The 26819-nt window shown below is 54.9% G+C and overlaps 2 protein-coding genes across 2 annotated transcripts in view; both read right to left on the bottom strand.

Annotated features, from left to right (window-relative positions):
- PRR12 (proline rich 12) overlaps nt 1–19823 on the bottom strand; it is a 28509-nt gene extending 8686 nt beyond the window's left edge. The window contains exons 1-6 of the mRNA XM_068992125.1: nt 19723–19823; nt 18109–18221; nt 16994–17155; nt 13586–16905; nt 12425–13091; nt 10099–10526 (exon numbers count right to left, since the gene is read on the bottom strand). Of these exons, the coding sequence (XP_068848226.1) occupies nt 10099–10526; nt 12425–13091; nt 13586–16905; nt 16994–17155; nt 18109–18221; nt 19723–19808 (4776 nt within the window). The 5' untranslated portion in view covers nt 19809–19823. The remainder of the gene's footprint in view (nt 1–10098; nt 10527–12424; nt 13092–13585; nt 16906–16993; nt 17156–18108; nt 18222–19722) is intronic.
- A 783-nt stretch (nt 19824–20606) lies between these two features.
- PRRG2 (proline rich and Gla domain 2) lies at nt 20607–26762 on the bottom strand. Its single transcript, XM_068992690.1, has 8 exons — nt 26675–26762; nt 26045–26107; nt 25098–25194; nt 24269–24444; nt 24063–24102; nt 22430–22565; nt 21467–21604; nt 20607–21129 (listed from the first exon to the last, which is right to left on the bottom strand). The coding sequence occupies exons 3-8, from the start codon at nt 25180–25182 to the stop codon at nt 21111–21113; spliced, it is 594 nt and encodes a 197-aa protein (XP_068848791.1). The 5' UTR covers nt 25183–25194; nt 26045–26107; nt 26675–26762; the 3' UTR covers nt 20607–21110.
- Between the last annotated feature and the right edge of the window lie 57 nt (nt 26763–26819).

The raw sequence follows: 26819 nt of genomic DNA, 5'->3' as shown, positions 1-26819 counted from the left end.
GACCCAATTCCTGACCTCTCTCCTCCCTTCACACCCCCTGAAGAAAAAAGACATCGTCGTCAACAAGAACCAACGAAGACCCAGCTGATGGGTATCTTTGGCATCCTGATGCTCTCAGCTCTGGGGCTGCAGCTTGAATCTTGCCCTGCCTTCCTACAGCTCACCCAACACAGAACTTCTCTGACTTGCCATGGAGTTCCCTCCCAATAAACCAAATACACCTAAATACATCATACAGCATAGCTTCGCCCAGCCTGCCTTAAACGTTCTCAGAACACTAAGTCATCTAACACAAAACCTATTTTATAATAAACTGTAAAGTATCTCATGTAATTTATTGAATACTGGACTGAAAGTAAAAAACAGAATGTTTGTCTGGACACGGGAGGCTTGAAAGTGTATCACTTCTTTACTCTTGTGATTAACTGCGTGGCTGACCGTGAACTGGAGGTTTCTGTTGCTCCCTGCTACTTGCCCACCATCACAAGAGTATCAAAGCATGTATCATTAGCCGAGGAATAGAAAAGAATTCAAAATCAAATGCGTATGGCATTTGCATCACCACCAAATTGGAAAATCCTGAACCGAACCACTGAGGACAATGTGTATTTCCAACCGGGCTGTTCATTCTACTGTTTTTTGTCTGTTTCTTTGTATTGAAGTATAGTTGATTTACAATGTTGCACTAATTTCTGCTATACAGCAAAGTGACTCAGTTATACATATTCTTTTTTTATATTCTTTCCCATTATGGTTTATCACAGGATACTGAATATAGTTCCCTGTGCTATAGAATGTAGTTTATCCATCCTATATACAACAGTTTACATCTGGTAATCCCAGACTCCCCATCCTTCCCTCCCCACCCACGACCACCTTGGCAATCACAAGTCCGCTCTCAATGTCTGTGAGTCTGTTTCTGCTTTGTAGTTAAGTTCATTCGTGTCGTACTGCAGATTCCACATGCAAGTGTTTTCACATGGTATTTGTCTTTCTTACTTCACTCAGTACGATAATCTCTAGTTCCACTCATGTTGTTACAAATAGGCCGTTCATTCTGTGCTACCAGGTTTTACTTATCATAGCTTTATGGTGTGATTGTTGTTGTCGTTCAGTCATATCCAGCTCTTTGCCACCCCATGGACTGCAGCACGCCAGGGTTCCCCGTCCTTCACCATCTCCTGGAGCTTGCTCAAACTCATGTCCATTGTGTCGTTGATGCCATCCAACCATCTCATCCTCTGTTGCCCTCTTCTCTTGCCCTCAGTCTTTCCCAGCATCAGTCTTTTCCAATGACTTGGCTTTTCACATCAGGTGGTCAAAGTACTGAAGTTTCAGCTTCAGCATCAGTCCTTCCAATGAGTATTCAGGGTTGATTTTCTTTAGGATGGACTGGATTGATCTCCTTGCAGTCCTGCAGTCCAAGGGACTCTCAAGAGTCTTCTGCAGCACCACAATTTGAAAACAATTCTTTAGCACTCAGCCTTCTTTATGGTCCAACTCTCACATCTGTACATGACTACTGGAAAAACCATAGCTTTGACTAGATGGACCTTTGTCAGCAAAATGACGTCTCTGCTTTTTAATACTCTGTCTAGGTTTGTCATAGCTTTCCTTCCAAGGAGCAAATGCCTTTTAATTTCCTGGCTGCAGTCACTGTACAAAGTGATTTTGGAGCCCAAGAAAATAAAATCTGTCACTATTTCCACTTTTTCCCCATGTATTTGCCAGGAAGTGATGGGACCAAATACCACGATCTTAGTTTTTTGAATGTTGACTTTTAAGCCAGATTTTTCACTCCCTTCTTTCACTCTCATCAAGAGGCTCTCTAGTTCCTCTTTGCTTTCTGCCATTAGGTATCATCTGCATATCTGAGGTTGCCAATACTTCTCCTGGCAATCTCGAGTCCCACTTGTGATTCTCTCAGCCTGGCACTTCATATGATGTACTCTGCATATAAGTTAAATAAGCAGGGTGACAATATACAGCCTTGATGAACTCCTGTCTCAATTTTGAAGGAGTCTATCATTCCGTGTCCAGTTCTAACTTGACCTGCATATACGTTTCTCAGGAGGCAGTTAAGGTGGTCTGGTATTCCCATCACGTTAAGAATTTTCCACAGTCTGTGGTGATCCACACACTCAAAGGCTTTAGCGTAGTCAATGAAGCAGAAGTAAATATTTTTCTTGAATTCCCTTACTTTTTCTATGATCCAACAGATGTTGGCAGTTTGACCTCTGGTTCCTTTGCCTTTTCTATATCCAGCTTATACATCTGAAAGTTCTCAGTTCACGTACTGTTTGGAGCCTAGCTTGAAGGTTTTTGAGCAATACCTTGCTAGCATATGAAATGAGCACAATTGTACAGTAGTTTAAACTTTCTTTGGAATGAAAACTGTCCTTTTCCAATCCTGCTGTGTTTTCCAAATTTGCTGACATATTGAGTGCAGCACTGTCACAGCACCATCTTTTAGGATTTTTAAATAGCTCAACTGGAATTCCATCACCTCCACTAGCTTTGTTCATAGTGATGCTTCCTAAGGCCCACTTGACTTCACACTCCAGGATGTCTGGCTCTAGATGAGTGACCACATCATTGTGGTTATCCGGGTTATTGAGACCTTTTTTTGTATAGTTCTTCGTGTATTCTTGCCACCTCTTCTTAATCTCTTCTGCTTCTGTTAGGTCCTTGCTGTTTCTGTCCTTTATTGTGACCATCCTTGCATGAAATGCTCCCTTGGTGTCTCCAATTTTCTTGAAGAGATCTCTAGTCTTTCCCATTCTACTGTTTTCCTGTTTCTTTGCATTGTTCACTAAGAAGGCTTTCTTATTTCTCCTTGCTATTTTCTGGAGCTCTGCATTCAGTTGATGTATCTTTCCCTTTCTCCTCTGCCTTTCGCTTCTGTTCTTTTCTGTTATTTGTAAGATCTGCTTGGAGAACCACTTTGCCTTCTTCCACTTCTTTTTCTTTGGGATAGTTTTGGTCACTGTCTCTTATACAGTGTTAGGAACCTCCATCCATAGTTCTTCAAGCACTCTGTCTACCAGATCTAGTTCCCTGAATCTATTCTGGAACAAGCCATCTGCATGACTCAAGGAAATGACAGGATCTGAGCACTCACGCACCCACCGTCTTTGAGATATGGTGATGGGGACCACGGTACGGCAGAGAACAAGGCTGACAAAGCCTTTTTCGGGGTCGTCATTACAGACATAATAAGACAAGCAAAGAAACAAAACAGGGTGAAGTAGTGGCTTGTGCCTAGAAAAGACACGTGGCAGGTAACCTGAGACCATTTATTTCATCAGCCTGTCCACTGCAGGGCTGGACAGTGACACAAAGGCTCCCTAATCCACACTCCCCTTAGCATACTCAGACCCCCATCCCCAAACCCTTATGTATCCCAGTAGGGCACTGAGAGAACAAAGGATGTCAAGCCCAGAATTTGATCTCAGGGAGTAAGAGGGGTACCTGGGAACCAGGCTTGGGCATAAAAACAATAACAGCACGAGTAATAAATGTGCTGATGGCAGGTGTCCAGAAGCCTAGAAGGACTCAGGACTCAGGCTCAATCCAAGAATGCTTCCTTGAAGAAGTGACACCTAAATGAGGCTGTGTCTCCCTTGAGGGGGCTGGGTGATGACCAGGGACTGCCAGGTAATCTGTAGGACAGCTATGGCTCTAGAAAAGAGCAACTGACAGGCATCAGTAAGTAAAGAATAAGAATACAGTGGGAAATATGCACTGGGCTTTGTGATAACCCAGAGATGAATGACAGGCAAGCCCTGGCATCCAAAGAATCCACAGTCAAGTGATAAACAGGACTCAGATGATAACGCCAATGGATTGATCATGGCTGCCCTGAGCACTAGGCTCAGGAGCAGCAAGTGCTGGGATCAGTTAGTGATGTCTGCCGCTGACAGCAGCTGCAGCTCAGAAGCCTGAATGCCACGTACTGGTTATCTACTCTTGGTTTTTGGTCAAATGTTTTCACATCCACGAATTTTTGTATCCTTCACATCAGCCAGGGGAACAGAGAGGAGGAGTTAAAATAACCGAATGAAAATGAGGGCCAGAGAGGTTCTTGGCTGCAATCTCATTGGAGAGAATGAGGCAGAAAGGGGAAAAAAAAAAAATAAGGAGGCAGGATGAGACAGGGCTGTGAACCTCTCACCCCAAGTGCGTTCCCCAATGATGCCACAGTTTTCAATCCTCACTCCTGGCTCCTCAGGTCGAAGCCTAAACATCAAAAAGTCTATTTCCAATCCTTTTCAAGGACTGAAAAGTTGATTTACATCCTGCCTGCTCTAGAACCTTCCACCAGGGCCCCCAAAGCAGATTCCACAGCCTGGCACAGAGACTGCCTCAGTTTCCTTTCCTTTCTCCCACCCCAGGCCATCCTGGGGTGGTCCTCAAAGCTCAGCACCCAAAGCCCAGACTCTCTGATTTTCAAGTCTCTGAATATGCAGGGGCCCCTGACTAGGGGTGCCTTTTTTTCCCTCTCATTGTGAATACAATGTTCCTCGTTCCAGTTCTCAGATGTTTTTGAAAAAAATCCATCAGAGCACCTCTTCCTCTGTCTCTTGCCACTGCCAATCTCCTTTCTCTAAGGAGCCAGCTATTTCTCTTAACTGGACGTGGGGCCCTCAACTCACCACATCCCGATTGGGCTTGGCTTCTTTCCCCAAACCACTCTTCCTCCCAGGATCCCACCATCCCCCAATCATCCAGGCCCTGGCGACATCCTCCCTGCCTTCTCCCCAACCAGGGTCCATTAGTCCCAAAGCCACGTCTTTCCTTTCTTTCCCCATGTCAATCAAATCCCAGACCACACCCACTTCCCCTAAGTGGGAAAGTTGCCCCACCCATGGCCCCTATTCAATGGAAGCCACAGCTGATTGGAGGAGACCTGACAAGGGCAGCCAATCAGCAGGCACATCATGAAGCTCATCTTTACTTCAAATGCTGTGCTGGACCAATCAGACTGTCTTCTGGGAATCTGAATGGTGACAAAGCTGAGACAAGGGGAGTAAGCAGCAGGATATGAGTAAGGTAGAGGCACCCAGCTTGGCCATTAGCGAGAAAGCTACAGGTTCAGACACAGGGGAGTCTGTGTCACAGAACTAAGGCAGTGGACAGACTGTCGAACAGGACTGCAGTTTCCCGGCCACCTCCCTGCTGGCCGGGGCAGAGAAGCAGCCAGACAACCCAGAGCAGATTCTCAAGCAGGCACCCCCTGATCTCACCCCAGCATGATCTGGACTCTGCCCACCTTCCCAGCCTCAGCTCCTGCTGTCCAGCCACTTAAGCCCTTGCTTCCATCCCAACAGATCACAGAGACATGCCTCACCACAGGGCCTTTGCACAGACTATTCCCTCTGCCTGGACTGCCCTCCACATACTTTTCTCCATCCAATAAACTTACATGCTCAGAGATCAGCTCCTGATAAATCTTCAACATTCCTAAGGACTGGGAGTTAATATTCTCATGCTCATTTTACAGGTGGGGAAGCTGAAGCAGAGAGGGCTGTTAACCCTATACTGTCCAGTTCAGTAAGCCCTCCCCACACGTGGCTCTTGAGTACTTGAAACACAGTTCATCTGAATCAATGTTCTGTAAGTGTAAAATATAGTCTGGATTTCAAAGACTTGGTAAACAAGAAAGATCGTAGAACAACTCACTAACTCTTCCTAAACTGTCCAGAAACTAAATATTTCAGATGTACTGGGTTAAAGAAAACCCTATGGCTAACCTCACACATCTTTTAACATTTTTTAAAGAAGTGTAGATATAAGAAAATTTGAAATGAGGAACATGGCTCGTATGATTATTTCTACTGGGCTGCCCTTGTTTTACCATAAACTATGGCCAGTGGCCCATTTCTATAAATCTATGAGTTAAGAATGGCTTCTACTTTAAAGGATTGTGAAAAAGAAAATCAAAAAACAAACAAAACCAAAAGAATACCTGGCAGACACCGTAAGCAGCTTGCGAAGCTTAAAGTATTTATTATCTGTGTGCTGTGCTTAGCCGCTCAGTCGTATCCGATTCTTTGCGACCCCATGGACGATAGCCTGCCAGGCTCCTCTGTCCCTGGGATTCTCCAGGCAAGAACACTGGAGTGGGTGGTCATGCCCTGCTCCACAGGATCTTCCCAACCCAGGGATCAAGCCCAGGTCTCTAGCCTTTCACAAAAAACGTTTGCCAAGCTCTATGTTAGAGATTTGCCCAAGATCACTGAGATGAATAACAGAAGCAAAGTTCTGTTTTGTTTTTATTTGGCTGTGTGCCCATGAGGCATGTGGGATCTGTTACCTGACCCGGGATAGAACCTGTGGCCCCTGCACTGAGAGTGTGGTGTCTTAACCACTGGACTGCTAGGGAAGTCCCAGAAGCAAAGTTTACAGGGTGCTTTTGATACGCCACCCACAGTCAGAACACCGGACAGGCTGTAAAACCTGAGTCCTCGCATTATATGAAGGAATTCTAACACAGTCAGCTCCCATTTTACAGATGAGGAAACTGAGGCTCAGGACAGTCAAACCCTAGTCCAGCTTGGAAGTGGCACAGATTTAAGACAATGAGTTTTGCGCCAAAGCTGGGCTCTTAATAATCATGCTGCCAGCCCACCTGGAATCCAGAGACACGAACAAGTCCTCATCTGCACGAGTGGCTCAATCCTGGCGCTCTGAGTTCCCCATCAGAACACATACCCGAGTTGTATTTTAAGCATCTGAGTCCTTGGCTGGCCCCCTCCCTGCCCCATGCCAGCTGGGAGATGGTATCAGATGGCCCTGGCTCCAATCCTGGCTTGGCACTCGCCAGCCAAATGATTCCCTCACCCTGAATGTGAATTTCCTCATCTGTATACTGAGGATGGTCAGGGTCCCAGAGTTTGGCTCATCTGGTCCAGTACTGGGTGCCCAGAGGCACTACCAGTGTTTGCTAGAATTCTAATACCCAGAGAACAGCTGACCCTGGTGCTGAGAGTGTGGGCTCCCAGAGCCAGTAACTGTATCCAGATCCCAAGCTGCAAAAGCCTGGAAAAGCCACTTTAATGCTCTGAGCCTCAGTTTCCTTCCCTGTAAAAGAAGGATAGTAATCCTTATAAAAAAGTGATTATAAAGATAAAATTTACAAGTGGGGCGATGGTTTGCATGACAATGTGAAAACACTTCATGCCACTGAATGGTACACTTAAGAATGGTTAAAACAAGGACTTCCCTGGTAGCCCAGTGGTTAAGACTCAGTGCTTCCACTGCAGGGGGTGCGTGGGTTCAATCCTTGGTCAGGGAACTAAGATCCCACATATGGTGTGGCATGGCCCCCCTCAAGGAAAAAGAATGGTTAAAATGATAAACTTCATGATATGTATCGGTTATCATGATTAAAGAAAAAAAAAAAACAAATTAAATCCTGAATGTGATGTATCCCGAATCCTAACCCCTGGACTTCCCTGGTGGCCCAGTGGTTAAGAATTCACCTGCCAATGCATGGGACCCAGGTTTGATCCCTGGTCCAGGAAGATCCTACATGTCACAGAGCAACTAAGCCCATGTTCCACAACTGCTGACCCTGAGCTCCAGAGCCCATGCTCCACAACAAGACAGCCACAACCAGAGAAAGCCCACGTGCAGCAAAGAAAGGCCAGAGCAGCCAAAAATAAACCAAAACAAAAAAAAAATCCTATCCCCTGAGAACTGGTAGCAGTTCCCATCACTGCTGTTCATTTGACATCATCGCTTGTCCCAGCTGATGGCCAAAGAGTCTCAGAAATCTTGACGTCAAATGAAACGATATACACAGGGCACTAGCAGAGTGAGCACGATCCTGAGGGAGGTGGGAGGACCGGGCAGGGAGGGCACTGAGACTCCAGGCATTGGGAATGGTCCCATCGCTGGAGGAGGGGTGGGGATGTGAGAGGTCACTCGAGCATTCACTCTGCTTTACCACTTACATATCTCTTGTGAATGTTCTTTTGTATGTTATCAAATACCATGATATGAAGATGATAAAACAATGGGTGAGAAGACACAGAGCCTGGGATTGTCGGGATGGGGCGGAGGAGGTAGAATGGTAGAACCTTCCTGGTGGTCCAGTGGTTAAGACTCTGCATGTCCAATACAGGGAACATGGGTTTGATGCTTGGTTGGGGAACTAAGATCCCACATGCTGCGATGTGTGGCCCAAAAAACAGAAAGGAGCAGAAAAAAAATGCCAGGATGGAAAGGAAGCAGGACCAACAAAAAGGCGATAAGGTAAGAGCTGAGTGATGGATACACACAGCCCCCCTACTCTATTTGCTCTGCTGCTGCTGCTGCTGCTGCTGTTGCTAAGTCGCTTCAGTCGTGTCCGACTCTGTGCGACCCCAGAGACTGCAGCCCACCAGGCTCTCCCATCCCTGGGATTCTCCAGGCAAGAACACTGGAGTGGGTTGCCATTTCCTTCTCCAATGCATGAAAGTGAAAAGTGAAAGTGAAATCTCTCAGTCGTGTCCAACTCTTAGCCATCCCATGGACGGCAGCCTTCCAGGCTCCTCCATCCATGGGATTTTCCAGGCAAGAGTACTAGAGTGGGGTCTATTTGCTCTACTCTTTCCATAATAAAATAAAGTGAAAACAACATAGGAAAAAGCACATTAAGCTCATCTCCCGAAACACACTCTTAGTAACAAAGTATAATAATAGTGTCTATCTTTATAATGAATGCAGTCCACAACCTCTCTATCTATAACTGACAAGAAACAACACCCAAGGTGAAATTAAAGTTAAGATACATGGTTCCTGCCCCCTAGTGAATATCCAGTCAGTGACAGTAACCAACATGAAGAATGGCTTTACTTAGCCTTTGGTATCTTGACCAGGGCCATCATGACTTGCTGACCTACTGAGAACTCCTTCTAGCCCATGCCCTGTGAGAAGCACCACACAGGCATCTGAATTCACCTACCCTTATCAAAAGTAAGTCAGTCAGTCAAGTCACTCAGTCGTGTCCGACTCTTTGTGACCCCATGGACTGCAACCCACCAGGCTCCTCAGTCCATGGGATTCTCCAGGCAAGAATACTGGAGTGGGTTGCCATTTCCTTCTCTAGGGGATCTTCCCAACCCAGGGATCGAACCCAGGTCTCCCGCACTGACATTAACCCTCTGATGCAATTACCTTATTCAATGAACAAATGACCACAGGACAGGTCAGTACACTTTTTCTCTAACAAGTAGACAAGAAGTATTTTGGGATTTGCGGGTCAGCTCAGCTCTGCTGCAAATACCCCACTCTGCTATTGGATGGGAAAAGCGGCCTATGTATATGATATGTAAATAAATGGGCGGGGCCATGTGCCAATAAAATTTAATTTCCAAAACCAGGTGGGGTGGGGTGTGTGTGTGTGTGTGTGTGTGTGTGTGTGTGTGTCATAGTGCTCCAATCCCTGTATAAAGTAACTGGAAGTAGTAAATGGGCTGGTGTATATAGAGTATTTAACAGACTTCCCTGGCGTTCCAGTGGTTAAGACTGCCTCCACTGCAAGAGGCACAGGCTCCATCCCTGGTCACAAAACTAAGATCCTACATGCCCTATGGTGCGGCCAAAAGAAACAAAAAAAGGGCTTAAGATGTGGCCTGACACACAGGCATTCCCAAACCATCAGCTGTGACTGTACAGGTGTGTGTTTTCAAAGGTACGGGTCACATCAGTACCTCACCTTTCCATCTATAAGTGACAAGTAGCCTTTACAGCACCCATCAGCTTGTGTTAGAAGCTCCCGCTTCAGCTTTGTCCCTCAGTATGACCCTAACACTCACAGCAAGAGTATGTGGAACAACTGCCAACAATCATTTCACCCTATTTACCGCTGACATACGCGTACACACCCGAGTAACAGCTCAGAGGCCGGGATTCTCCACACTGACCAGCAGGTCCCATCCGCCTGCCCCGCCACGGGTCTCAGGAGGTGCAGGGGGGCAGGCCCCGCCACCGCGGTACATGCAGCCCCCAGCACCGGGCCTGTCATCCAACAAGCGCTCAGCGAACGCTCCGCTCCAGCGGCCGAGGCAGCAGGCTCGCTGGTCGCCCGCGACGCCGGGGCGGGGGGCTCACCTTGAGAGAAGGGATGTCCTCAGCGCGGATGACGAACTCGTCGCGCTCCCGGAAGATGCCCTCCCCGCCGCTCTCACCCGCCTCCTCGTCCGTCTCCCCGCACACGGCCGCCGTCTCCTGCTTCTTGGCCAGGTGCAGGGGCCGGGCGTCTGGTGGCTCCGGGTCCTCGGGGGACGGGGCGGCGGGCTCCTCCGGCGGTGGCGGCGGGGGCGCGGTGGCCGGCGGCGGTGGCGGTGGCGGTGGCGGCGGCGGCACGGGGGCAGGCGGCGACGGCAGGGCCCGCGGGGCTGGAGTGGGCGGCGGCGGCGAGCTGGGTGCGGGGGCCACCAGCGGGGGTGGAGAGGGCAGGACTGGCGGTGGGGGCGGCGGCTGCGGTGTCGGGGCGGGAGGCGGCGAGGGCGGGGGCTTCTCCTCCAGCAGCGGGGGCTCTGGGGCGAGAGGGGCATCAGGGCTGGAGCACCCCCTCAACCCACCCCCCCACCAAACTTGTTACCTGCTGACGGTGAAGTCTCTCAGCCTATTCTGGGGGGGTCCCAACACAGTCCTCTTCCTGCCCTGTACCCCAACATCCCTCCTGATCAAACTGAGCTCTTCACCTAACAACCATCTCTGGCCCCAACCCCCCTCCATCTCCTTCCCATTCCTTCTGTTGCCCTTTCTCCTCCTTCAAAGAGGGTCCTGTCTGACCCACTCACTGTCCTCTCCCTGACCTTCAACACCCACCCCGTCCCCTGACACCCATAACAAGCCCCCGTTCCTTTAACTCCTCTTTCCAATGTCTGAATAGGCTTCCTTGGTGGCTCAGATGGTAAATAATCCATCTGCAACGCGGGAGACCTGGGTTTGATCCTGGGTTGGGAAGATCCCTGGAGGAGGGCATGGCAACCCACTCCAGTATTCTTGCCTGGTGAATCCCCATGGACAGAGGAGCCTGGCGGGCTACAGTCCAGGGGATCACAAAGAGTCGGACATGACTGATCGACTAGGCACTCAGGCAGACACGCCACTCTGGTCCTCATCTTCCCCCGGTCTCCGCAGACCCCCAGTGTCATAGGACAGTTCTGCATTACTCAGTGTCCCCTACCACAATGGCCAGGAGGCCTCTCTGGTCCCATCAAAGCCCCCTCCTGGCTCCCTAGCCTGGCCCCTACAAATCTGGCCCTACCCTGCCCCCCAGTCTCTGAATAGCATTCGCCATCCCAGCACCTCTGCTCTTGTCCCTGAATGTCCCTCCCTGTGCCAACAGCCCCTCGGCTCCTTCCTTATTGCCACTCAACTCCCCAGCAATCCTTCTGCCACACCAGCACCCCTCCCTGAAACTCCAGTGGGGATTCTGAGCCCCTGAAATGGGCTCCCAGAGTCCACTGTAGTCCAGAATTACCTTTGCTGTTTTGAGGCCCCAGTCTTGTGCTTACTTTCCATTCGTTAGTGTCCCTCCTGGGTCATCCCCTCTGTATACCTGTTCCTTATCTCCTCGGAGATTTCATCCTCCTCTATCCAAGCTCTCCCCTTTGCTTTCCTTTCCTCAGCCTGCTCTTCACTCTCGAATTGCCAATGCCCTCTCTTTCCTGTTAAACACCCATGATATTTGAAACATCCCCACCGGCCCAGCCCAACACCTTGAGATCTCCTGACTCCTCAAACTGCTTTTGATCCATCCTTGGGTCCTTAGCTGTGAGCCTTCCTGACCCTTCCAAGGCCCTCTCTTCCTCTGATGCTCTCCCATTACAGCCGATCCAGACACTCTGCATAGAACTTGCCAGTGTTTCCCATCTCTTCCCCGATGCTTTCCTTTTAGTCTCTCACTGTCTTACTCCCCATTTCCCACCTTCCAGAAGACGTCACCATTCCATAAGATTCCTCTGAGCACCCAAGCCTCCTCATTCACTGCTCCAAACACCCTCCCCCAAACCTCATCTCTTTCATCCCCAATGCCCCTATCAAAGCCCCTGAAATTTTGTCCAACACGCCCTCTCAGGACTGAATGCCATTCAGACCTGACTGTACCCCTAGCCTTTCCTGATGCCCCACACCCCACAATCTGACTAGTCGTTGTTGATGCATGTTTCTTTAACCAACCCTCTGCAAATCTGTCTGCTCCCCCAGACCTTCTCCTGTCCTCTGTCATAAATCTCTAACCCCTAGAGGTCTTCTCACATCCCATGTCCCCTCATCAGTATTAAAGGCTCTCTCCGACCCTGTCACCCACCTGTCCCCATCACTTATAACCTATGCTGACCAGCGTGTAATCTATACCATCAGACCTGAGCCCTGAATCTTGGGGAATCCCTGGCCTGCCCCCACAGACTCCCTTCCCAGCTCTTACCAGGTGTGCCACTGCTGCTGGCGCTGGGGAGCCCCGGGAGCGGGGGTGGCCCGGGGACCGCAGCCTCTGCAGCCAAGGGGGGCCCATCCGGAGTGGAGGCGTCCTTAGGCCCGGCCAGCGGCGGGTCATCGAGAGCAGAGATGGCTGAGGAGATGCTCTCCTGGAGGTCCCGGTTCTTGGCAACAGAGTCTTCCTCGTCAGAGGAGAAGGAGGGCAGGGTCTCCAGGTTCCGCTTCAGCTCCTCGTCCAGCCGTTTACAGGGCGAAGGGCAGCCGAGCCCCAGCCCCTCGCTCTCTGCGGCCTCCAGCGCGCCCCCCAGCCCGAAGGCGCTGGCGGGTGGGGGGTGTGGCACAGTGGGGGTGGTGGGGGGCTGGGGAGGCAGGCCCCGGGCCGGCACAGTGGGCGGCACACTCTTAGGGGGGCTGAGCGGGGGTGTCAGGCCAGCCTGGTAGAGTGGTGGATGGCGCTTGCCTGACTTGAGAAAGTCTAGGAATGAAGCCATGAAGCCGGACTTCATCTCAGGCTGCTTCTCCTCCACCTCCTTGATCTTGGCCTCGATCTTCTCCCGAGTGAGGCTGGAGTCCAGGCTGTTGTGGTCAGCTCCCGACACGGCATCACCCGAGGAGGCTCCCAGACCCTCGCCGGCCTTGGGCACAGACAGCTTGATCTAGATGTGGGGGCAGTGGGCAGTCAGAGCCCACGTGTCCCAGCCCCTAAGTTCCCTCCTCCCTCTGACTCAGGAGTCTGGGGCCCCAGGCAGGCCTCTCCCTGCTTAAGACTACGAAGTTCAAATTCTCAGCATTCTCAGCCTGCAGACCTGGAACGCAAGCCCACAGACCCTTTTGCTCAGATTCTAGAATGACAGGACTGATATTCCTCCCTCATTACTCACTGACCCCCTCCCACAAGACCCAGGAACCCAGGACTCCCACAATCAATAGTCCTGCGGGACCTAAAACCTAAGAAAACAAGCACTAACTCCCAGCCTCCCTCTGGACACACAAATTTCAACTCTCAGATCTCTCCAAGCATGGAACTCTGGAGTTTGAGCCCTCTGATTCATTTTCTCCTGGGAGTTAGTTCATACCACATTCTCCATCCTGCCCAAGAACCTCAAATGTGGCCCCAACCCCCAGGCATCATGGTCCTACTCCCCCTCACCTTCAGTGGTTTCAGGGGCTCCAGCCGTGTGCCCCCCGCCTCCTCGGCCTTCCTGCCCCGGCCCCGGCCCCGGCCCCGAGGTTTCTTGGCCCCATCAGCAGGTGCGGAGGCTGAGGCTGGCCCGGCAGTGGTGGGGACCTCCAGTGGGCGAATCCGGGGTCTCCCGCGGGGCCGGGGCGGCCCATCACGCTTGGCCTTGGTGGGTTTTCGACCTCTACGCCGGGGGCCGTCCGGGCCTGGGTTGGGTGGACAGAAGTCAATATCACCCAACGGGGAGAGAGCCGGGCGGGAGCGGCAGCTGGACACGAGGTCAGGCAGGCGCCGGGGGTTGAGGCGGATGTCGGCGGGCACGTCGGCTTTGTCCTCGTCGGCCTCAAACTCATACTCCTGGGCATACAGTTTCTTGGGCGTCTGGAAGGGGGGGTCGCGGCGCCGCAGCAGGTGGAAAGAGGACGTCTTGAGCAGCTTCTTTGGCTTGGTAGAGCAGAAGATGGGCGAGGTCAGGCCTCCCTTGGGCTCCGAGGCAGGGGGCGGCGGTGGCGGAGGGGGAGGCGGGGGCGGGGGGGCTGCCTGGTGCGGCCCGCTCTGGATCAGGCCCAGAGGCTCAGCGTTGACTGTGGAGGGCAGCTCGGGTGGCTTGTTGGGGTCCAGGCCCATGCCCGGAGTCTCAGGGCCGGCTCCGGATGCCCGGCCAGGGCAGTAGGGCCCATAGGGATCATAGGCAGGGGGGCCAGGGGGCGGCCCAGTGCCCGCCTTGGGATCACCGTCGTCCTCGGGCGGCCCAGCCTTGCCATAGTCATCCGCCGGCCCTCCGCCGAACATCTCCTCCATGGTGGGGAAGAAACTGCGCTCCTCGTCTTGGAGCAAGGAGTCAGGGAAGCAGATGGAGGTGAGTGGCACGAAGCGGGGGGCCTTGGTGCCTTGCGGGCTGGGGCTGCGGTAGGCACCGGAGGGATCCTTGCCCTCAGTGTTGGGTGGGCCCACACCAGTGTCACCGGGCCCAGCAGGTAGCGGCTCCAGGGCCCCCAGCAATTCTTGCATGGCACCAGGCGGCTCCAGGCTCTCCTCCGGCCGCAGACGGGGGCTAGGGGCACCAGGCTCTAGGCCATGGCTGCGGAGGTGGGCCTCAAGCTGGAGGGGCATGGGCGGTGGGGGTGGGGGAGGTGGCGGGGGCGGCTGGGGTGCCCCATCTCGGGTGGCCGGCTCAAGGAGGTGGACGCCGACTTTGGGAGCACTGGAGGAGGGGCTGGGAGCGTGGCTGAGGACCGAGGGGAGCAGCTGGGGAGGAGGGGGCGGCAGCACCAGAGGGAGGTCGGGGCCCCCCGCCTCTAGGAGGAGGCCATGGGGGGCAGACTGGGCCGACTGGGCCGTGGGTTGCGGGGGCGGAGGGCTCTTTTGGAGGAAGGCCCCCAGCTCCTTGGCACCTGCCCCATAGTGGACAACTGAGGTGGCCAGCCCCTCGGGGGTCTCGCCACCCCGTTCTGGCCCTTTCTTCTTCTCCTTCAGCCGCCCCAGGCCCAGCTCCAGGGCTGCGGTGGCACCCTCGTCAAGGCTGGCGCTGGTCCGGATGACGCTCTGCAGATGGTACCGCTGGGGGTCTTCCTTGGCCAGCTCATAGGGTGTGCCTGGGGGACCCCCAGCCCCACCACTCCCCCCAAGTCCCTTGGAAGCATCTGCTGCCCCGTCTTCGCCCACCAGGCCATCTGCCCCTGAGGTCCGCGGGGGGCTGGGCGCCTGGAGGAGGTGCTGAATGAGGAATTCTTCATCCTCCGTGCGCTCAGCAGGAGGCCCACCAGGGCCCGCCAGCAGCTCGGAGCCGTCCCCCTTGCCCTTGTAGCCACCTGCTCCAGCTGCATAGCTGCTGGCCCCTGGGGGTGCCAGGAACGGGGCTGAGGCCAGGACGGAGCTCAGGTATTTGCCAGGGGCTCCTGGAGAGCCAACTCCGGGTGGGCGGCCAGGGGCAGGTGGTGACTGTAGCGGGCGGATGATGTGAGAAGGGCTGGCCTCTCCGCCGCCCCCCAGGGAGCTGGGCCCCCAACCGCCTCCATGGCCCGAGAGTGCTGGGGAATGGCCAGTACTGTAGCTGAGCGAGGGGCTGGCCGTGGGCAGACCCTGGGAGTGGGCAGCTGGCCCCGGGTACGGTTCACCCTGCACCCCGTACAGCTGCCCCTGCAGCTGGTCTGGGGAATAGCTCTGACACGTGGCTAGGCCAGGAGGCGGAGGACCACTCGGGGGCTGCTGGGGACCCCCTGAGTAGCTAGGGCCTTTGCTCAAGTCCTGTGCTTGACCCCCTCCGAACCCCTGCCCATAGGCCTGGGGTCCTAGAAGCCCTTGGGGCTGACCGGGGGAATAGGCCTGGCCTCCGGCCCCTCCAGCCCCCGAGGCCTTCCCAGTGGCATAGGCCGCTGCTGGCCCACCTAGGCTCTGGCATTTGGGCGTGGCGGTTGAACGGGCTGGTGGGGGCCTACTGGCACTGCCCGCAGCTGCCCCATAACCACCTTTGCCCGTCTTGTAACCAGGCGACTGAATGATGGGGCGGTAACCTCCACCGCCACCCCCTGCCCCACCTCCTCCGGCTGCCTCAGGGCCCGCAGCCCTGCCCGATGCCCCGGCCGTGGCTCCACTGGGCCCAGCTTTGCTAGGCTCACCAGCGCCAGGGGAGGGTTCCCCACCGCCCAGCGGGCTGCAGGCCAAGTTGGCCCGATGGCCCATGGAGGCGTAGCTGCCTCCACAGCTCAGGTAGTGCTGGAGGGCATGGGCTGGGGGTGGGGGTGGGGGGGGCTGGGCACTGGCAGGCCGCTGGTAGTGCTTGATGACGGTGTCCTGGCGGGGCAGGGCCCGCTCGGAGGGCGGCGGGCCGGGGGCAGCACCCGAAAAGTTGTAGAGCTGTGGAGAGGACTGTTCAGCAGCAGCAGCAGCGGCAGCGGAAGAGGAAGCCAACAGGTTGAACTGAGTCGGGAGGTGGCGAGGAGGTGGGGGTGGGTCTGGGGGACCAGGGCGGTAAGGTGGGGTTTGGGCTGGGCCAAGACCAGCGGGCCCCAGGACACCACCCCCCGCCAGGCGCTCAAAACCTAGCGAGGAGGGCACCGTGGGTGCCTGCGAGGGCTTCAGGTGCAGCACGTCATGAGGGGACAGGAGCCCATTAGCTGGGGGACTAAATGGGGGATCCTGGAGGCTGAGGGAAGAGGGAACTGGAAAGGGGCGGCTGCCAAAGGAAGCCGGGTGCTGATAAGCCGACAGGGCGGAGGAGGATGGAAATGTGCTGGAACCGGGCAGGGCGCCTGAGATGAAGAGCTCCGTGGGGCCTGGCGTGTGCATGGCTAGGGATGAATGAAGGAGGAGACCACAGGTGAGAGTCGACCACAAGCCAGCCCCACCCTGGCCCTCCTGGGCTGGCAGCGGGCTTACCTGTTTGCCAGGAAGGACTGCGGAACTGGGAGAGGAGAGAGGAGGCAGAAGGGCCAGGCTGGGGACCCCGGGACTCCAGGGCCGAGATGAGGTTCATGACGGAGGCGTCGGGCCCTGCTGAGCCTGCGTGATGGAGGCCAGTGTCGAAGAGTCCAGAGAGGCCTGGCAAGGGTTGGGGCGGGGGTTGAGTCAGCTAGGTGGGGGATAGGGCAAGGTTTAAAGGGGAAAAGAGCAAGCCAAAGGCAAGTTGGGTCAGGAAAGGGGGTTGGATGGAAGGTGCAGATTCAAAGAGGAGAAAGTAGGCAGAGACAAGGAGACAGTAAGCAGGATGGAATAGGATGCAATCCTAAGGGCAGGGAGCCCAGGAGGGGAAAGGTAGACAAAGGAGTAGAAATATCCAGAAGTGAAAAAAAGTGGGAGAAACAGAGTTCCTACCGTCCAAGGGAGGGCAAAGGAGTTAGGCAATTCTAACAAGGAAGGGGAAGAGATGGGGTGATACTGGAGCCACTGGAAGAACCAGAGAACAAGTCGAAAGGGGTTGAGTCCAAGTGAGAGGGTCCGGATTTAAAAAAAAAGGGGGGGGGAGGGATAAAGGGAAGGAGCCAACCAAGAGGGTCGTAGGGTCAAACTGGACAACAGCCTGGTTGGTGATCCATTTAGTAAAGGAAGCGGCAGGATCAAAGGAGAACCAATCCGAGGTACTAGAGGCCCGGTCACAGAAGAATCAGGCAAATCTAAGGGAGGAGGGGGAGGTCCAAGAATCGGAGCCAATCAGGAAGAAAGGGAATCAGGAAGAAAGAATTCAGGGAACCAAGAGGATGGACAAATCCAGAGGGAAGGCACCGGGGTGGGCTGGAGAGGCGGAAAAGCCTGGAAGAGAAGGTGGGATTTGGGGGCTGAGAGGACCGGACCAATTGGAGCGAAAGAGGCGGGACCAGAAACGGGGGCGGACGAATCCGGCGAGAAATTGACCAGCCTCAGAACCACCAATCAGGGAAGAAGAGGCAAGGGGCGAGCCAGGACGGAGGGCACAGCCAATTAGGAAGGGTGGAACTTTCAGCAGCCAATCAGCCGCTTCGGAGGGAGGGCCAGGAGGGGCGGGACAAGGGCCGTACCTGCCGGGTGGTGGTTGGTGGCATAGCTTTGCAGTGGGTGGGGGGCCGCGTAGGCCTGGCGGTGTAAGATGTCCGTCTCGGGGTGTGAGGTCCTGGAGCTGCCATAGACCAAGCTGGGGGGTAGGGGGGGGAGGGAGGTGTTAGGGTTTCCTCCGAAGCTGCCCTCGGAGTGAGGAACTCAGCAAATCCCCCAGGGAGTTCGGGAGAATCTTCCAGCTGACTGGGGGTTATCCTCAGGAACCTTGGGCCATAAAGGAAAGACAAGGGAATCGGGGTCCCCAACTTCAAAGATGATCCCCACTCGAGCCCCAGTAAATAGATCCCAGAGAGCCTCACAGACATGCACAGGAAGGAGACAGACAGGCTGAAGAGTCAGGGAAAAGTGTCTTAAGTTGAAAACAGGGAGTTTGCTCCCAGGGCCCCCACCCTGTAGGTGACACAAAGCCCTGGGGCCAACCCCCGAGGGACGCCCCCTCTTCTTCAGACACGTGGGAACAGAGGCCCTGAACCTCACGAATGGTGCAAACCGAGCCAGGGGCAGCAGCAGATTGTTCCCCAACAGCAAGGATGGGGGAGGTGGGGAGAGGATAGGACTCCGGGAAAGTACCAGGTACAAGTGTGAACATGAACGTCGTCCATCCCCCGGGTTGAGGTTCAGATGCATGGGCCCGTGCAAGGCCAGGTATGTGTGAAAACCAGTATTCAACTCACTCGTGGGGAAAGATACAGAGTGAGGAGTCCCACATGGAAAATACTAACTCACGTGGGGTCCTGTCCTGCCAGGCTGGGAAACCCAGGTGTGTGGGGGGAGGGGGGCAGGGGGCAGGTAAAGAGTGAGGGCGTGACACGAACAGCAGAAAAGGGGCAGATTCGCAGGTGAACTGGCTGCCAGCTATGTACGCTTAGGCCCACGCTCACACACACAACCACACACTGGAGAAACAGCCTCGTCTTCCTATGCAGCGGCCCCCATCCATGGCCCCGACTCAAGAGGTCAAACACTCCACTCCTCGCCATCAACTAGGATTCTCTCTGCGGGTGGGGGAGCTCAAGGGGGCGTGTCTCTGATGCCAGGACCCCCCCCCCTTACATACACAGAACCCCAGCTTAGGAAGGGGGCGGGGCCCCGTGCCCACTCAGCTCGCGGAATTTCTGGGGGGGGGCCCCCGCGTAGCGCGGCCTCGCGCAGTCCCGGAACAATAGGATCTGGGGGGGGCGCGCCCCCCAGGTCTGCGTTCTCATTCTCTTTTCCTTCCCACCTTTGCAAGAGTAGAGCCTGGGGCGCGAGGGGGAGGGGTCAGCAAGCCGGGAATCCAAGGATGGGGGGAAATCCAGGCCTTGCTTCGCCAGTCCCTCCCACCTTCCCAAGGCCTCTCTGTCTGAAATTGTTTTGCACCCCCATTTCCCCGCTGCATCTTTCTCTTTGCATGCCGGAGCTGGCTTTGGCGGAGTTTGCAATTTGCAAACTGGGGCGGCGGCGTTGTTGCAAACCGAGGAAGGCCGCTCCCTTGCAAGCCGGAGGGGAGTTTGCGATGCACGCGTAGCCGGGCGGGCCCGGCCGGGCTGGGCCCCCACCCCTTGGCCCCTTCCTCCAGGCCACCCCCGGCTCCTTACCTAGCTTTCGCTGACCTCTCGTAACTCCATCCCGCCCCGGCGCCGAGCGGGTCCCCGAAGCCGGCGCTGGGGTAGTTCCTGTCCATGAATTGGCCGCGGTGGAAATTGGGGGAGGGGGAGGGAGGGGGGAGGGAGGGGGCGCGCGCGCGCTCTCCTCCGCCGCCTCTCCCTCCGCTGTTGCTTTTTTTTCCCCTTCTCTCTCTCTCTCTCTCTCTCTCTCTTTTTCTTTGCAGCCGCCGAAGGCCCGGGAAGGCCCCGGGCGGGGGAGGGAGGGGACAGGGGCGGAGGGGCGGGCAAGGGAGGGGGTGCAGCCGCCGAGCCAAGGAGGGGGGAAGGGGGGTTCCCCCTGGAGGGAAAGAGGGGGGAGGAGGGACCCCGCTGTCTCCGCCTTTGCCCCGGCCCTTGCAAGAGAGAAGGGGGGGCGCGCGCTCAGGAGGGGGCGTCCCGGGCGGCCCCGGGGTGGGTGCGGGCTCTGGGTGCTCGCTCTCGCCGCCGCCGCCGCCGCCTCCTCCTCCTCTGCGCTCACGGTGCAGCCATCTTTGCACAAGGCGGCTGGGGGAGGGGGGAGGGGAAGGGGGGGCGGGCGGCGGGGTGTCTGGCTGCGCTCCGCTTCCTCCCACAATCCCGTGCAAATGCAAAAAAAAAAAAGAGAGAGAGAGAGAGAGAGAGAGAGAGAGAGGCAGACACAGGGCGCTAGCAGGGCCTGGGGGTGTAGGGTGCAGCGTTTGTACAGAAAGCCAGCTCCGCCGTGCGCAGACGCGCCTGGGAACGCAGTTCAGTTTATTTGATTTTCTTTTTAATTTTTGCATTATTTCACTCTTGCATCTCTTCCAAGATGTTTTTATTTGGGGAAAGAGCTCAACTCCAGTCCCCCAGGTGCAGCGCGATCGTGCCCCCAACCAAGCCCGCTTGCAATACGCACCCCCCCCATCTTTTCCTGGATTGCAAAGTGCCCCTGTGCGCGCAGGGGGAGCGCAGGGAAACACGCGTGTGCACAAACGAGTCTCTGCGTGTCCGTGGTTCGTGACACTGAGGGCGATGGCCGTGTCACACCCTCTCACATGCGAGTCTGTGCACCCGGACTGCGCTCCTGGGTCCGAGTTTTCACGCACTCCTACCCCGGGGGCGGGGCTGGCGGATACCCCCAGGTCAGAAGACCGTGGAGGCCTGCGAGGGGCCGGGACGCGGGAACACGTTGCCTGGGAACTTGCGTGTATCCGTACGCAGCGGAAACACGTGTGCTAGGGTAGGCCTCGGGCCGGACGACCCCTACTCCCATCACCCCTCCGAGCTCAGCTCCGGAGTTTAAGAGGCCTGGGGGTTTCCGGAATCCGGTGCGAATCTGGGGCACGGTTCAGAGAACCCCTGCTCCGCTCCGAAGCCGCTCTTCAGCTGTGTCTCCTGAGACTGCAGGGGGAGGATAACAGCGGAGTCAAAGGCCCGGCTGTTTTTGCCCCATCAACCAAGACCACTTCGACCCGCCCTGGGTGTCTCAGCCAATCCCGGACCCTCTGGGTTCAAGACCCACCCTCCTGTAATATACCAGACATACACACACACACAAGACCCACCCTCCTATAATATTCCACACACACACACACACAGCTGGACCACGCCTCCGTTCTCCAAGCCTCTCCCTGGATAATAAGCTCAAAATTCTAAGTCCCGCCCCTAAGCCTATGCCCCTCCCCGGGCCGTGCCCTCCCTCTGCGCCCCGCCCCCAGGCCGAAGCCCAGCCCCATACCTTGTGTAGGGGGGTGGAGGTGCGTCGTGCACCCCTGAGGCAGCCAGCGCCTGCTCGTAGGTCGGGAGGCCTGGAGGTGAGGGTGGAGGCTGGGGCGTCTGCGGGCTCAGATCGCTAAGGGGCCTAATGAGTTCGACACTGGGGACAGAAGGTGCACTGTTAGCAGGGGAAACCTACAGGAGAGAAAACCTTGGGAGAAGGTCAGACTTAGGGAGACCGAATCTCTGAGGGTGGTAGGGGGACAGAGTAAGGGAGATAGACCAGGGAAAAAGAGGGTCACCTTCAACTGAACTCTGCACACAGAAAAGCACCACGCAATGACAGGCAGGCACAGAAATCAACAGTTGCTGAGACAGGCTTATTCACAGACACATGTGCCCCAATACAGGCAGAGTCATGGAGAAACAGTCCTGCAGAGAAGCAGGCAGACACACACAAGAAACAGACACAACAGAGAAACACTCAGGCGCAAATTTCCCAGATCCACTCTTCCAACAAACTCTTCCTGGAAACCTCCAAATCCACTCCACTTCGAGACGGATGCTCGAGCACTCTCTGACACTCTGCCACTGAGAAAGACACACCTAGACAACTCACACGGACACACACACAAAGACAGCCTCATCCTGTCACCCCAGAAACTGACGTCCCACAGACACCCACAGACCACAGGTTGAAGCCTCATCAGATACAACATCCACAGGATGAAGGTCACTGGTAAACCGGGTACTGCAAAGACAGCCAGGCAGCAAATATTGACGGACTCCCTATTTGGTGCCAAGCACTGTGGATATAATCGGATGCCGCAACCAGACACAGAATCTCACAGACTCTTCACAGGACGATCTCCTCAGATCTTTCAGCAGTACCCACCTGCCCACGATTTGGTCCGTCTCCTTAGGATGACCCTCCCTCCCCTGCTCACCCTGCTCTAAAGCTCTAAAGCCCCCAAAGCCCTCTTACTCTTGAGGACAGGAATGCTGCCTGCGCCCCCGACGGCCATGTAGATACCAGAAGGCTCCTAGGCCGGCCAGGATGATGAGCACAATGCCTACTGTCAGCCCCACAGCCAGGCTTGCGACATCCACTCGTCCACGTCCTGTGGGGGGTGGAGGGGTGGGGGTTGTTTGCAGTTGACATACTTAGTTAAAGTAGGGAGTTCAGATAGACAATTTTCTGAGCCCCCATGCTGAGTACTGCCAGATTTTAGCAAATAATAATGAGGAGACCCAGTTAAATGTGAATTTTAGATAAACAATGAGTAACTTTTTTGTATAAGTATGTCTCATGGAATATATGAGATATACTAAAAAAAAAATTATCCCTGTGTATTTGAGATTCAAATTTAACTGGGGGTGTAGGGCGGGGAGCAATCCTGTATTTTATCTGGCAACCCTGTCCCCTCTGGAATGCAGTCCCTTTTACCAACCAGCCCACAGAGGGGCGGGGCCTCACCAGACAGGTCAGAAAAACTCATCTGTCAAGGCGGACATCCCCTCTCAGTCACAGAGTGATGGGGTTTAGGACTCATGTGGACCCTTGGCTAAGGTGAAGTGCCTTTAGCAATCAAGGTTTCATATCTGAGGAAAAGGGGGGTGGGGCACAGGGAGGACCCTGGCTTCCTGAGGCCTTGCTACGTCTTGCTGCTGAGGAAGCTTCCTTTAGGACTGGGTTGGGGGGAACTTTCCTCAAACAGTAAACCCCAGGCTTTTAGCCCTCTTCGCAAAAAGCTGCACTCAGAAGGTGGCGCTTCCTGATTCGGACACGCTTCAGGTAGATTCAAGAAGCCACCAGGCCTTGATAGGCCTGTAGCAAACCAGTTACCTCCCCTAGCAACCAATGTGAGGATTCTAGCCCAGACTTAGGGCCTGTTGCTAAGGATACACTCCTAGCAACCAAACCACTAGGGGGGTGAGATGCCTGGTACCTGGAGGGGGGTCCTCCTGTGGGCAGGAGGCCTTGGGTCCTGAGCCTGGCTAGGTGTGGTTGCTAGGGAGAAGGCCTCCTTAGCAACCAGGGCAAAGCCAGGATGGAGTTGTGGGGGAGGGGGAACCAACCAGGTAGTGAGTGCTGCTGGCTTCTTTGGTCCGGCCTGGCCAGGCTTGGTTGCTAAGGAGCACCCCCCCCCCCTTAGCAACAAGGCTGCAGCCACCACGGGGGCCTCAGAACTCAGAGGAGGGGTTGGGGTTAGGCCTGGGCTGATCCGGCAGGTGAAGACACACAGGCTTCCAACAACTGGCCTACCCCAGCCCCGTTGCTAGGGAGCAACCCCTTAGCAACCAAGCTGCTGAAGCTCTCGACTCCAAAGATGGGCTCAGGTGGGCCGGGGCTTCTGAGTCTGAGGCCTCAGGGCTGTAACCTCTCCTTCCAACTGTCCCCCTTCCTGGGAACAGGGGACCTCCCCCCAGTGAGGTATAGTGGGATTCTGAGGCAAGGGGTCTAGTCTCAGAGGAAGGGCTTTCTTTGACAACTCCCTCCAGGAACTCAGGGAGCCTGGAATCTGGAGGGAGCCAGTTTTGGGTGGGGGGTGGTGGTTCAGCCTCCTGGCTAAAGCCTTCCCCTAGTTGTACAGGATGACAGAGCTCTCCCAACTCACCTCCTTTACCATTGTAGATGTAGCTCTCCCAGAAGCGATCCTTGAATGGGCAGGAAGAGGGAAGTCTGAAAAGCATCAACTGGAAGATTCCACACCCCCAGACCAGCCCGCCCTGATCTCTGAGGCAGGAGGGCAGAGGGAGTTGAGGGGCAGGACCCAACCCCCAGGTCCTAGAGGGGACTCCTCCGGGGACCCTAGGTCCTCACCGTCAGAATATTGTCCTCAAAGTACTCTCGCGCCTCTTCCCAGGAACATATCTCCTCTCGACATTCCCGTTCCAAGTTCCCTGGCGTGAACAACTCCAGGTCCCAGTAATTGGCTCTTGGAACACGCTTATGGCTGCCCAGGAAGCTCTGTGCCTCTGGGGAGTCCAGGAAGACCTCTAGGCCCAAAAGACACACAAGCCATTAGTCACTCAGTTGTGTCTGACTCTTTGCCACCCCACGAACTGTAGCCTGCCCTGGTTCCTCTGTCCATGAGATTCTCCAGGCAAAGATGCTGGAGTGGGTAGCCATTCCCTTCTCCAAGGGATCTTCCGGACCCAGGGATCAAACCCTGGTCTCCTGCATTGGAGGCAGATTCTTTACCATCTGAGCCTCCAGGGCAACCCAAAAGACATAAGGGACAGAAAACGGAGGTATCCTAGGACTGAGGACACATGTATGTGTGTGTGTGTGTGTGTGTGTGTGTGTGTGTGTGTGTGTGTGTGTGTGAGTCGCTCAGTTGTGTCTGACTCTTTGCGACCCCACGGACCGTAGCCCGCCGGGCATCTCTGTCCATGGGATTCTCCAAGCAAGAATACTAGAGTAGATTGCCATTCCCTTCTTCAGAAGATCTTCCTGACCCAGGGATCGAAGCCTGGTCTCCTGAATTGCACGCAGATTCATTCCTGTTTGTACTACCCCTTAAGCCTGAACTTAAGGGGACGGAGACTATGCGGTCCTGGGGAGGAGGCGACTGGAGCCAGGGTTTCTCCTGGGCCAGAGGAAGGTGGGCGTTGGTGCCTGGACGCTGGCTCTTCCCCCCAACACTCACCTCGGCCTTGCTTCCCACTGGGTGAGGTGTCCAGGCAGGTGGCCAATCCCAGGTATAGCAGCAGCACAGAGGGGCGGCCCCTCATATTTTGTGGACACTAGGAACCAGGTGTGGTTAGATGAGAAGTGCCTCAGCCACTGAAGAATGAGGCCAGGTCTCCCTGATCAGACTCTGTGGTCCATGAATTATAATAAGAGCAGACACTTACGTGGCCTGTAATCTGGACCAGAGACTGTTCAAGGTCATTTACCTCTATCAACTCAGTTTCATTTTCATCACAGTGCTATTATTATCTCCGTTTGATACAGGAGGAGACTGAGGCACAGAGAAGAAAAAGAACTTGCCCAAGTTCACACAGTTTGCAAGATTCAGAGGCAGGATTTCAGCAAATGCAGTGTCCCTCCAGAGACCAGAGCCAGGAGCTTATCTTTTTCCCAGCTGTTCATGCAGCACCCAGCATGGGTTTGGGCACATAGCAGGCGCTCGTAAGCACTTCCATTGATTGGATCCCTTTCTTCCTGATAATCTCCATGTATACCCATCTCTCTGTGCCCATTGCCACATCCACCTACAGCGTTTGTCGCTCAGTCGTGTCTGACATTTTTGCGACCTCATGGACTGTAGCCCATCAGGCTCCTCTGTCCATGGGATTTCCCAAGCAAGAACACTGGAGTGGGTTGCCATTCCCATCTACAGGCGATCTTCCTGACCCAGAGATTGAATCCAGGTCTCCTGCACTGTAGGTAGATACTTTACCGCCTGAGTACCAGGGAAACCTTTCCACCCACAGAATCAGAGTATATAAGAAGTAAAACCAGAGGGGCATATCCTGGGATCCAGCAGTTGAGGGAGGGGGCAATGATCCTGGACTCCTGGATTTGGGGGCTCCAACAGCCAGGTCGCCAAGATGCCCAAGCCAAACTCTGCCTCCAGGGACATCCACTTACCTGCCTAGACTTGTGAGCACTGTCCTCTCCTTAATCGGGGCCTCCTCGGCTAACTGCGGCCAGCTGTGAAGAGGGGCAGGGGAGAGGGGAGGGGAGAGGAACGAGAGGGTACTTTGTTCATTAAAGCCGGCACAATCCTGGTTCCAGGCAAGAGGGGCGGGGTTTTTTATTACCTGCCCTGGGCGGGACTCAGGTAAGGGACAGAGTATTTAAAGGGACCTTATGAAAAAATACATAAATAGAGAAAGGGACCTTATAATTAAGGGTATAACGTCCAGAGCCCCATAGAGAGCCTGGGTCTCCTGACACCATGGGGACACTTAGGGTGTTGGATAGGCGCCTCCTCCCCTTCCCTCCTATAATTTCCTCCCTCCCCACCCCCAGAGAGCTCGCCAGGCTGAGCTAGGGAAATGAACATCTAGATATCTAGTTATCTAGAAACTGGAGGGAAACGTATGCCTTAGTCCCTAGAGATAGGTAGGTATGCCGCAGTAAATTCCTGCTTCCTGAGACAATTTGAAGGGCTTTGACTTCCGATTTCTCAACTGCTCCATTTACAAAGTGGGGACAGAGGAGCCGTCCCTTCTCTATTGTTTCTTCTTTTGCGGCAGAAAAGTGGATGATACATACTTTGGTAAGCGGGCTTTTCAATTTCTGGGCAAAGTGGTTAGTCCTTAAACACAGGCTTGAAGAGACGCAAAGCCTAGGAACAAGCAGGAAATTGCCCGCCCAGGGAAACGCCTAGTGTTTACTAAGCACGCCCCCTATTCACGCC

The sequence above is a fragment of the Capricornis sumatraensis genome, chromosome 20 (genome assembly GCF_032405125.1).
Source record: "Capricornis sumatraensis isolate serow.1 chromosome 20, serow.2, whole genome shotgun sequence".
NCBI classification, from domain to species: domain Eukaryota; kingdom Metazoa; phylum Chordata; class Mammalia; order Artiodactyla; family Bovidae; genus Capricornis; species Capricornis sumatraensis.
Note: the sequence above shows the minus strand (reverse complement) of the source record. Positions and strands in the feature narration are given on the sequence as shown.